General features: G+C 44.9%; 1 protein-coding gene and 1 long non-coding RNA gene across 4 annotated transcripts in view; one reads left to right on the top strand and one right to left on the bottom strand.

Annotated features, from left to right (window-relative positions):
* LOC146007569 (uncharacterized) overlaps positions 1-12,150 on the top strand; it is a 56,969-nt gene that overhangs the window by 22,545 nt on the left and 22,274 nt on the right. For all 3 annotated transcript variants that reach the window (XM_083146032.1, XM_083146029.1, XM_083146031.1), the window contains exons 3-4: positions 5,624-5,904; positions 11,540-11,650. In XM_083146032.1, coding sequence (XP_083002158.1) covers positions 5,624-5,904; positions 11,540-11,650 — 392 coding nt within the window. The remainder of the gene's footprint in view (positions 1-5,623; positions 5,905-11,539; positions 11,651-12,150) is intronic.
* LOC146007572 (uncharacterized) overlaps positions 1-12,150 on the bottom strand; it is a 71,385-nt gene that overhangs the window by 57,654 nt on the left and 1,581 nt on the right. The gene's annotated exons all lie outside the window — the stretch shown is intronic.

The raw sequence follows: 12,150 nt of genomic DNA, 5'->3' as shown, positions 1-12,150 counted from the left end.
CCGTCATGCAAGCTGACCAATTGTTTTGTAAATCACTTTTAACATTGTTGTAACCCGATCTGTCAAGTATAACAACGTTTAAATAACATCTATTTTGTACGCACATGTCTTTTACCTGTCAATAAAAGATATATTGAAAAAAAAAAAAAGAAACAGTAAAGAAAGAAGGAAAAATCTATATGTTTCTGCTGTTTGTGTGTGCCTATTAAGACTTATTTGTGTACCTAATATTCTCTAGAGGTCACCCTCCTAGACACTAGCCAGGCCCTTCACTGCTTGTGTTCCAAGGTCAGATAGGATTTGGGCAACTCATACCCCTTTCACACCAGAAAATGCAGGGATTTACCCGGGAATACAGTCCCAGAATCATGCAGGGACCTTCCTGAGTTGGCCCCTTTCACATCAGCCTAGTCCCTGCATTTTTTGGTGGTGTGAGGGGGGAGAGATAGTGCGGGCAGCAGTAGGCGGGGTGAGTGGGATGATGCTGGTGGGGCTGGGATTGGCCGGGTGCTCGGAGCGGTGTGCGGGAGAATACAGCACGCCGGTGTGGTTGCTAGGAAGGTTGTTGCAGTGCAACGTGCCGCCATCGCTAAGGGTTGTGTGACAGGCTTGGTAGAGAGTGCATTCCTGCTGCTCCGTTGGCTGTGGCGTGACACGGGCTCCGACGGAGACTGACAGTGGGATCCTCTGGTTATGGGACACAGGAGCTCCAGAAGGAGCTTTGATGGATGGACGCTTCAACAGCAAGCCGCCGGCTAAGTTCCTTTCACACTGGCCAGTAACCTGTGAATGTCCCAGGAACAACCCTGCTAGCTAGCAGGATTGAAATCCTGGCACATCGGTACCGGGATTTTGGCCCTGGAGCGTTTCACACCAGGGATAGTACCAGAATTTTGGCTATGACAGTACTGACTTTGGTATGACAGTACTGACTTTCTTTATCACAAATAAGAGAACAGTGGGGAAATGCACACTCTAATCACCTGATGGGTAAAAACAGTGTCCTACCCGTTTTTAGACCCGTTTTTTTTGGCAGAGTGAACAGGTCTGAAATGGTATTTAGGATCCTGGCAGTAATAAGCATGAGCTGGTCCGCATTCTGTGCATATCTAATGAGCGGGAGCCAGTGCATTGAATATTTAATGAGCGTGTCCCCGCTCCCTGCATATGAAAAGAGCGGGTCTGCTCATTACATATGCAGGGGGTGGAGATCCGCTCATTAAATATTTACTGCACTGGGTCCCGCTCATTAGATATGCACAGAGCGGGACCTCAGTGGCGATAAGTGTGCCAGAGCCCTTTCTGCCTTCCATATACCCCGGACTCCCGTATGTCACCACTGCTAGCCAGCTCCACCCGGGACCTTCCTCCGCCTCCGTACTCCCCTCCGCCGGACTCCGCCATGTTGCCAGGGCAACCTTACCTCAGGTAAGGTCTCATAGCCGATCAGTGGTAGAGTGCTTTCACACCGCAAACCTGCTTATACCCGGTATAATACCGGGTAATATGTGCGGTGTGAAAGGGAAAGGGACATTAACCTGCATGGACCTGTTTTACGTAACGTTTTAAATACTGAGTCTGATCAGGTTTTGCGGTGTGAAAGCGTGTGAGGGAGTACAGAAAACAGAAGATAAAAATAAAAAGTCCAGTCATATCTTCTCACAGCCTTCTGCTTTTCACTGTCATACATTTATCAGACCATATATGAGAGAGAACTGTGGAGGAAAATAATCCCTGAGAATCAATTACTGATGAAAGGATACAAGATATCAACACAGTCATTCAGTCTGTTTATGACCATTAATAGTTTGTCAGGAGACAGCAGGTCGATGTGTGATTATTTACAAAGTATAGGGTGATAATTACATAAGCACCCACTAAATTGAGAATAATTACTTAAGACAACATCAACTTAAATAAGTGCTGTGATTTAAACAGTAATTAACAAAGCTGCTAATTATCAGTTACAAGAAAACATGATGTTGATTAATCATTCAAACACAGAAATCCAAACTGCAGTTAATTGTGCTCCAATCAGAATCATAAAATTCTTGGATAGCATAAAGCCGTGTACACACGGGGGCGATAGGGGCTGAAATCGCTGGAAATATGGTCGCTGAGCGACCATATTGCCAGTGATGTGAGTGTGCCCCGGCGATAAATCGGCGGGTGCCCGCTCCCGATTTCAGCCCCGTTCTAATCGCTGGTCGCAGGAGCTTGCTCCTGCGACCAGAAGATTACCTCTGCGGCACCACATTGAGGAAGGTTGAGCCACTGTCACGTATGTGGGCTAGAAGTTAACGTGTATCCTTAAGCATCAAAGGAGGAGGGGCCTCTCCATTACAAAAGAGCTCCTAAAGAAAGAGAGCGAGTGGATCTTTACCATATGCTCCATGATGTCTAATGGACTGAGGGTGAGATGTACAAAGCCTTGGAAAGTGCTAAAATGGAGAGTGATAAACCACCAACCAATCAGCTCCTCCCTGTCATTTTTTAAACACAGCCTGTCACATGATACCTGAAGGGCCAGAAACCATAGAGTGAAGAGTGATAAACCACCAGCCAATCAGCTCCTTCCTGTCATTTTTCAAATGTAGCCTGTAACATGGCAAATAGGAGCTGATTGGCTGGTTGTTTATCACTTTTTATCACGGGAATAATGATTTCAATTTGAATATCTATTAGACTTCCTGTAAGCAGAGTTGTGTAAATCTGTCCCCTCCTCTAATTATATCAGTGATATGTTCTATATGGCAGCTACAAACTCATATGGACTTTGATTAAATGGTTGCAGCCACTGTGGGTAGAAACTTTATTAATCATATTATGCGGTTCCAATGTCTAGACATTAGAGAGTCAATACTGCAGGTCAATTCTATATGGGGTATGCAGTCATTAGGCTTCATTTACCATTCATGTAAACTTTAAGTACTATCAGGAATAGCAACCTTGCCCAAAGCATGGGAAACAAAGTGAGCCCAAGAGGGTACATGGTTACAGTAACTGTGGTCATAGGTGATAGAACATACAAAATGGCACCCAATACAAAATGGCACCCAATACAAAATGGCACCCAATAACTTTAAAAACCTGGCACCCAATAACTTTAAAAACCTGTGTCAAGCTGTAGTCCATGCGGATGATAAACTGAAAATAAAATTAGACAAACTCAAAAAAATTGTGTCCACCATACAGTATGTGTGTCGACCAATTTCAAGCTGAACTCTTAATCCTGTTGAGAAAAGACAATAGATGCAACTCTTTGATTCATAAGTTTGTTTGTATGATCATAAATCTTATATAACTAGACTCGTCTAAGTCATTAAGTTCACAGGGGGTATTCAATGTTTGATTCAGACAGTCAAAATCAACGACATTCCAACATCAATTCAATGTACCGATTGTAAGAAGTGGTCCGACAGTTGGAATACATGTGGATTGTCGAAATCCACGTTTATTTGGTCAAAAACGGCCACGGATTCGACAGTCCAGCGGCCATTTTCAAACAAACAGATTAGACTTTTTAGAAAGCCGAATCTGCATGAGCTTCAATGACGACGGAAACAGCTGCATTGGATAGATGTGTGGCCATATTTCCAAAATGATGGAAATATCAGAACACATTGAATACCCCCATAGTCATTATTTGCACTACATCCCCTGAAAACATCAATTTGCATGAGGTAAGTTCTGATCACATATTCAGCCCCATTGTTGTCTGTTTGGGCTGCTATAAAGTCATAATTACCAAGTTCTGGAATGCAATGCAATGCAATGCATTCCAGAGCTTAACCCTGATAACTAATACCACCTGCACTTGACATTAGACTATGTGGCACTGTATTGGATATTAATCAGGATAACCCCCATTCATATTAATTATTCTGGCATTTTGATAGCCTGGGAGAGAAAAGTATAAATTGTGAATAATTCCTATAAACGTTCATCAACTGGACTTTGAGAATGTTATAGTCAGAGATAGCTCCATGTTCTAGTGTTTAGCTTGCTGATCCAGCCTGAATCTCTGCCTGCTGTACCCTTAAAAAGCTGTCTGTCAATCTAGCCTAAAACTCTGCTCTAGTCTTGAAAAACCCTATTTATCCAGCCTGGTCTATGTACTCCTGCTTTAAACCCTGGCATTGCTTTGCCAGGGTTCCTGTGTATATATTTCATCTACTCTATTACAGCCTATATTCCTGTGATCATTTGTCTGTTTTATCATCTCCTACTATCCTAAATTTAAGACCTGGTGGCATCCTAGTACCAGGAAGAGCATCTCTCTATGGGAAAATTGTGGTTGTTATAGGCCTAATCCTTCTGTAGTGTTTTTTTCTAGATAATATAATTTTTTTTTTTGGTTCATAACTTAATTTTGAAGGACCTGTGGTGTGTACTCTTAAAAGTAATATACTGTATGATTGAGTATCTACAGTTTTATTGTAATTAGAAGTATGAACAATGTCGTTGTCAGCCTAAAGATTCACACCCAAGAAAAAAAATGCATTCTCTATCATGGCTAAAAGATAAATGAAAGGTGTTAATGTTAAGGATAACAACAAAGTTTTGTGCAGTGGAAAGTTCTATATCATCAGCCATAAAGCCCAGGTTTATGTGGAAAAAAAACCTACCCACACATGATCCTCATTCCCCCAATGGGCATCCCGGATGGTGTAATGGTTAGCATTACTGCCTCACAGCACTGTCATGGATTATGGTCATGGATTAGATCCCCACCATGGCGCTAACTGTGCGGAGTTTGTATATTCTCCCCGGGTACTCCGGTTTCCTCCCACAATCCAAAAATATACAGGTAGGCTAATTGGCTTCCAACAAAATTAACCCTAGAATGTCTGTGTGTGTGTGTACACGTGGTAGGGAATATAGATTGTAAGCTCCACTGCGGCAGGGACTGATGTGAATGTTCAAATATTCTCTGTAAAGCGCTGCAGAATATGTGTGCGCTATATAAGAAACTGTTAATAAATAAAAAAAATTGGCCTATGTGGCTACTGTATCGCATATCATATTGTAGAGTGATCTTCCCATCTACCATCAATGGTGCAGGCAAATGCCGGCAGCCGCTAATTATGGTCTTTGACACACATGCAGCAGGTAAATTTTTTCCTGAAGCTAATTAACCTACCAGTATATTTTTGGATTGTGGGAGGAAACCAGAGTATGCAAACACAGAGAGGACATACAAACTCCACACAAACATACTTGTAGAGGAATTGAACAAATTCCCTAGGCAGCACTGCTAACCACTACTTCCACAGTGCTCTCATATTCAATTCAGACTGTAAAATCTTGAGTGTACTGTTTGATTTTGCTTTATTGATTACAAGTATCTATCACAGTTAATTATCATAATGGGCGGGATGTTATAAGAACCGCCGCCCATTTCCGCTCCCTCCGCCGGTTACTGTATAGATACTAATAGCACATGCTCTAACATATGTGATTATGCTCTAATATATGCGCAGTGTGACAGCGACAGGCGTCGGCCGTGGCGGATCCATCACACAGTACAGTGGAGAGAAGCCCTCATGTTCACAGTTTTGGTTTTGCTATGATTGTTTTGTTATTTTGCACAATGATATTTACTGTTTGCTTTCTGTCTCAGTGCCCACCATGCATGCTGACAGAGAATTGCCCCCGAATATCTATGAGGTAATTCCAGCTACATCTTCATCTGATGTTCTTTATATGAATACAACAGCACCAAACTCTCATCAGAATGTCATCCCACTGCAGTCTCCATACAGTGTCTCTGCTGAAGCAAAGGTCTGGAATATGCCTCCGGGCCCACCACAGTTTGGTTTTATTACAAACATGCCGCAAAGGACAGATTCCTCATCCCCTTTTTACAGAACATTTCTGGCAGCCAGGCCAAAAGCTCTCGGGGTAAGTGCTGCTGATGCCAAATACACTGTTATCATTTTAGAATCAGTTCATCCAGTTCCTGTAGTAATGTAAAAATAGAACAGGGTTGCCGACCCTCCCGGAATTTCCGGGAGTCTCCCGAAAATCGGGAGCGGGACCCCCGCTGTCCCCCGGATTGCTGCATTAAAACGCCGCAATCCTCGGGTCTCAGAGGAGGGGGCGGAGCTAAAATGACACAATCGCATCATTTTAGCCCCGCCCCCTTAACGGAGATCCCTGAATTCGCTGGTTTACCAGCATAGGGGCGGGGCTTAGTGATGTCACGCTTAAGCCCCACCCCCTGAAACTCTCCTCTCCGGGCTTCTCCCGGAGAGGAGAATAAGAAAGTCGGCAACCCTGAAATAGAACATTATTTTTCCAATACAGCACAATGGGTGTAATTTTCAGGTGGACACACTGAATTAAAAAAAATAAACAGTAAAACTAGTTATACTACAGGCAGCATTGAAGGCGGATTCCGACACAACAGATCCGACTTTAAAACAAGTCAAAAAACGTCCGTGATTTAGACAATCTGCGGCCATTTTTGCCAGTACGCCCACTTTAAGACGATTCCGCCTGTTGAGTATCTGTCGGGCGGAGAGAAAATGGCACGGGAGTCTGAATGTTGGGACTTGAGAAAAAGCCGCAAAATGTTTGTTTACATCCTGTGGCTCCTCCCTTGAAATAGCGCTATTGGTCACCTAGCAGCCAATCAGAAGTCGATAAGCTGCTAGGTGGCCAACAGCACTATTTGGGAGGAGGAGCTGCAGGATGTAAACACACATCCACCAGCTTCTCACTTATACCAACTTCACATTGCAGCTTTGACATGGTATATTGCCGTTTTTTTTTACCATTTTAAAATGGGAGCAGCTGCAGTGTGAAAGCTCCATTGTCAATTTACAGGTTACAGAATACCGGTATTTTGAAACGTGTTAAAAGCAGGATCCTACACGTTTCTGAACCGTTTTCCCTGCAGTCTGAACAGCTCAGAAACGGTATTTGCTACAAATGATAACCACACATGATCCCCGCCCACAAGCAGGAAAAAACATTTAAAATTACATTGTATGGCTTTCTCTGGGTGTAACGGGTTGAATCTGAAGGTACAAAAATGGTATTGAAACTGCAATATACCTTAACAACATGCAATATGAGGGGTTTTGTAAGGATCCGGGGGCAACCTCGCCTGCCCTACCTCCGTTGCCTCGAGCTGGGGTTGGCGGACATGTGCGTAACTAGACTTCGGCAATAATAGCCGCGTCCGAAGGAGCCGGTTAGTCCAGCTCCAACCCCGATGCCACCTGGTCTTGAGAGAGACAACACGCCCACCAAGGCCAGAGGAGAGCAAGGGGACAGCTAACTAAAGCCCACACAAAGCAAGGGCCCCCCGGACCCCCAAGGGGGTGACTACACAGGGAGATTGGGAATGCTCCCACAGATGATGAGACAGGGTAATCTCGGGCTGGACGCAGCAATGTGTGACGGTGGTACATATACACAATGGCAACAATGCTCAGAAGATGGAATGAATAACAATAATAAACAATAGCAACAATGCTCAGATGATGGTATGCAATAATAGACAATGGCAACAATGCTCAGAAGATGGGATGCAATAATAATAATCCTCGACTGTACTATCCTGCACTGCGAGGGAAAAGCCCCACAATGCAGACACCCAGGCTGGTATTAGGGAAACCAGGAGACAGGAGGAATACAAGGCAAATGTCCAATGGACACTTAGCTGCAGCAGGGCAGGATGAGGAACCAACACTGCACGGCTGTGGAAGAATCAGGAACACCAAGGGATTGCTGCGCAGGGTCCACCAATCCGGGACAGTAAAAGTAGCAAACAGGACTCTGGCTGGGAGCTCTGAACTACAGGCTTGCACATGGCTGACAAGACAGTATAACCGGCAAGGGAGTGAGTGACCAGAGGGTTTATATAGTGAGCACAAGGAGGTGACAATCACACATTGCCTGCAGGTGAGCTCTGCAAGCTAGCAGCCTAATTAAGACAGTCCTAATAACCCACCACTGGGAGTGAGCTGCAATGGCCCAGGCTGACCACTGGAGGCCACCAGCGAGTAAACACACACACACAGGCTGGAATAATCCCATGCCAGGCAGAAAGATAGGAGTCATAGGCGATGACTCCTAACAGGTTTAACTGGCTTTTGACCCATTTTAAGACACGTTTACAAAAACGGGTTGAAAGCAGGTTTTTGCAATGTGAAACCAGCTTTACTCTGTGGGTTTGCGTTGTTTGTTTTGTGATTTTGTCAAGTCCCTGGATGCTACTTGAACATAAGAGGACGTGATCTACGCCGGAGGACCCTGGTAAGTATGGTTTCCTTCCACAGGTACCCACATTGGATTTTCTTAAGGACATACAGTACTTGTCTACTTTTGAAAACTAGATTCAGGGAGATTATAGTTGGAAATAGTGTCATGCTCCGCCCAAAGGGTGTGTCTAGTTCCATATATGGAGAGATTGTGAAAAGAGATTGTGAACGTGGCACCTAGAAGCGTGGGGCTGTACTGCTACATCTGAAAGGAGTCTTTTAAAATTACTTATATACAAATGTACCAATGCAATTAGTAAGAGCTACTATACTTGCTAAAGTGCTGGGAAATGGTGCTGATGATGTAATGTAATGTAAATGTATCTGTCTCTCATGCCCCTTTTCCCCAAAAATGTAACAGTTTAATGTGGGCTAGGTGACATGAGGGAGATTGCTAGACTAATGAGGGAGAGAGGGAGATTGCTGCTATTTCAGGGAGTCTCCTGCAGAATGCAGGAGGGTAGGCAACTATGCTTTAGGACCGTTGGACGGAGGAGACCTACCTACGTGTTAAGGTATCTGTATGAATGGGCTATGGATGTAATAAAGTTATACTTTTATTGTGTGTTTGTGTTTTATTTCACTATTTGTATTGTGGCACTACAATTCCCATTGGGCCCTTTAATGCCCTGCATTCTGGGACTTCTGGTTCTCCAAGTATCTGCATGCGGTGCAGGCTTGCTGGGACTTGTAGTTCCACAAAAATACACAATAATTTATTCTATTTCTGCACATTTATCAGCCCAGTGGCCCCCACCCAGGGCCGCCGGGGACAGCCCCAGGCTTCAGCATGGGCAGGTAAATTCTGGAGGGGGGACCCCTTCATTGGGGGGGGGGGGGTCCCCACTTCCCCAGGATCCCTGCCCATGCTGACTGGTCAGGGGGTTAATGCTTTGGCCAGGGGGGCTTTTTTAGTGTCTATGTCGACTCTCTTTACATTCGGGACAAAAATTTTGAAAAACCCCATGCCGACCTTGACCAAGTCGACCTAGCGACCCTGTTGACCTAACCCCATGTCGACCGTCAGCCATGTCGACATCGATGCATGTCGACCTCCAGTGGTCGACTTAATGACTGTTAACAAGTCCAATGATTCATTCCCGACCTCTCTATCTCCATGTATGCTGGTCTGTATTCTGTCATCCATGTGGTTTGTCTTCCCCATCTATGCTGTCTTACATCTGCGGAGCTCTGTCCCCCATACAATCTGTGTGTTTCTCACTCAGGGCCAGATGTATCAAGCTTCAAAAGTGATAAAATAGAGAGTGATAAACAGCCAGCCAATAAGCTCCTGCCTGCCATGTCACAGACGGTGTTTGAAAAATGTCAGGCAAGAGCTGATTGGCTGGCTGTTTATCACTCTCCATTTTATCACTTTTGAAGCTTGATACATCTGGCCCAGAGTCCTCACATGATCTATTGCACTCAGCAATACATAGATAGAAGTGTTGACTTAATAGGAAGTAGTGGATAATGAGTAAAACATTGGGTTTTAAGTAAAATGTTGCCTGAATTCTGGGATCCATGTATCCTAATTAGGGATGGCCATCGTTGCCTTTGCCATCAATGGCAAAAGTGCAACAGCCCATCGATAGTGTATAACCATTCTATGGATAACCATCGATATTATTGCATATCGATGGTCATCCATTTTCTCTGATTGAATGGCCTGTGGGCCAATCAAAATGCGGGGGCGGGGCTTCGCGGGTGTCGGGGGCGGAGCTATTCTCCGTGTCCCGGCACTGTAGGGAAAAAGCAAAAACGAAACTATTCGTTTAAGCTTTACATCGATGGTGGAAAACCATCTGGTTCTCCCCATCGATGGCAAAACTATTCGACATCGGCCATAAACCATCGATGATTTCTAATCATCGATGGTCGATGGCCATCCCTAATCCTAATTTCCCATCTCGTATGTGTTCCCCCACAAGAACACGAAAATGGATGGAGAGTCCTCTCGCTGCACTCGTCTTACTTTGGGCACAGTGCCTCGCTGGGCTCGGCACACTATTTTATACACTGTAGTGGTTGATATGGCGTGAATTACCACCTGTCGGCACATGTTGACTAAGAAAACTGTGAAAAACTTGACCTTTTGACTGTCGACCTTGTCATTGTTGACAAAATGCTTGTGTTGACCTTCCAACACTCTTGACCTTTGCCATGTCAACATATTTCAGGTGTCGACATAAGCCTTGTCGACCTAACTGGTTAAGTGTACTCTAATACAGTATATCAGATAGTCTCTTGGGTTTTCAGAGATCTGGAAGATGGTGAGAAGAGTCTCAGCTGAATACCTTCCTTCTAGACAGCCACACATACCACCAACATGCTGTGATCTGTCAACTTGAGGTCACTTTCCAGGCCTAGTGGTGTATCCAGCATGGTGGCTTTAAATCCCAATGGGCCAAATGTATTAAGCCTTAACAAGAGATAAAGTGGAGAGTGATAAACAACCAGCCAATCAGCCCCTACCTGTCATGGTAAATGTTGTGTTTGAGAAATGGCAGTTATGAGAGGATTGGCTGGTACTTTATCACTCCTTATAACTCTCCAGTTTATCACTTGTTAAGGATGAATACATTTGGCCCAATTCCTGTTGACCTGACTTTCAGGGAAGTGTATACTAAAGCTACACATCAGAGTGTGAATCAGATTGGCCTATTCTATTCATGGCTAAAAACGTACAATTTTTACGCAAATCTCCCAACATTTACATTTGGGAAATCGGGACGCTACTGTGCATGTGCCTAAAAAGGGGCATGGCCTATGGCATAGGGGGCATGGCTTCACAGGATGACACAGCCACAGGCCACGCCCCTGTTTTTGTCACTATGGCCACATGGCCAGCGCTGTGTATGCTGCTGACAAGCCCCAGCCCCTCTGCCTCTCTGTATAGACATCTATTCTCTGCTCTGTAGCTCCGGGTAGGGGGGCTCCCAACTGCCCCCACCCTGGGCAGGACGTGGGACCGTCGCACAATAACGAGAAAAGCAGGACAGTTGGAAAGTATGTTTTACGTACTAATATCTTGGAAAAAATAATAAAATAAAAATAATATAAATCTGGATCCCTGGCATAAGTGTTTCTTCAGTTTTGTGATGTTATATCCAGTATCCAGTACACAAAATCATCTGCGAAAAAAATAGTAACTTAGCATCTCACTCTGATCCCTGTGGCTACAACCTGACTAAGCTGAACTGCGCTACACTACCAGAGGTGACTATTTTTATTCTTTCATTCTAACGTTTTCTTTTTTCCCTCAGATTGTGCTGATTGTGGCAGCCGTCTTGCAGGTTGCTTTAGGTATTCTGCTGGTTTATACGAAGACTTATTTTTTCCTCATAAGTGGAATCCCTTTCTGGAGCGCAGCGTTTGTAAGTACAAAACCTATTAATATGTTGTCATGTGGATTTATTTCCTTTACATTCTGCTTGTCACAGGTGAGCCACTGTTCAGTGGCGTTACAGCAGGGTCGCGGTCATAGGCGTGCGCAGCCCGTTTTATTAGGGGGTGCACCACACTTGTACCCCAAGTACCCAGGGGCAAATGCCCGCCCCCACACATAGGGGGTTATTCAGGTTCGCAGCCTTGCGAGTCCATCAAACCCCGCCCGGCGAACGCCCGCCCCCCCGCCCCCGTTGCCCCAGCAAAGTGCGGCTTAGCCCCCACAGCAGCGAATGGATGTTTTGCATAAACATCCATTCGCATTGCTCGGGTGTCCGCCCACATCATTCGATGGTCACCGACCATCGAATGATGTTAGCGTGCACGCATATATATGTGACTTTTAAGTTACTTACATTTGCGTGCACGCTGGCGTGATATGGGCGGGCAGCTGACATCCGGTGATGTCAGCTACCCGGCCCACACACCC

This window comes from Crinia signifera, chromosome 6 (assembly GCF_055691185.1).
Source record: "Crinia signifera chromosome 6, ASM5569118v1, whole genome shotgun sequence".
NCBI classification, from domain to species: Eukaryota; Metazoa; Chordata; class Amphibia; order Anura; family Myobatrachidae; genus Crinia; species Crinia signifera.
Note: the sequence above shows the minus strand (reverse complement) of the source record. Positions and strands in the feature narration are given on the sequence as shown.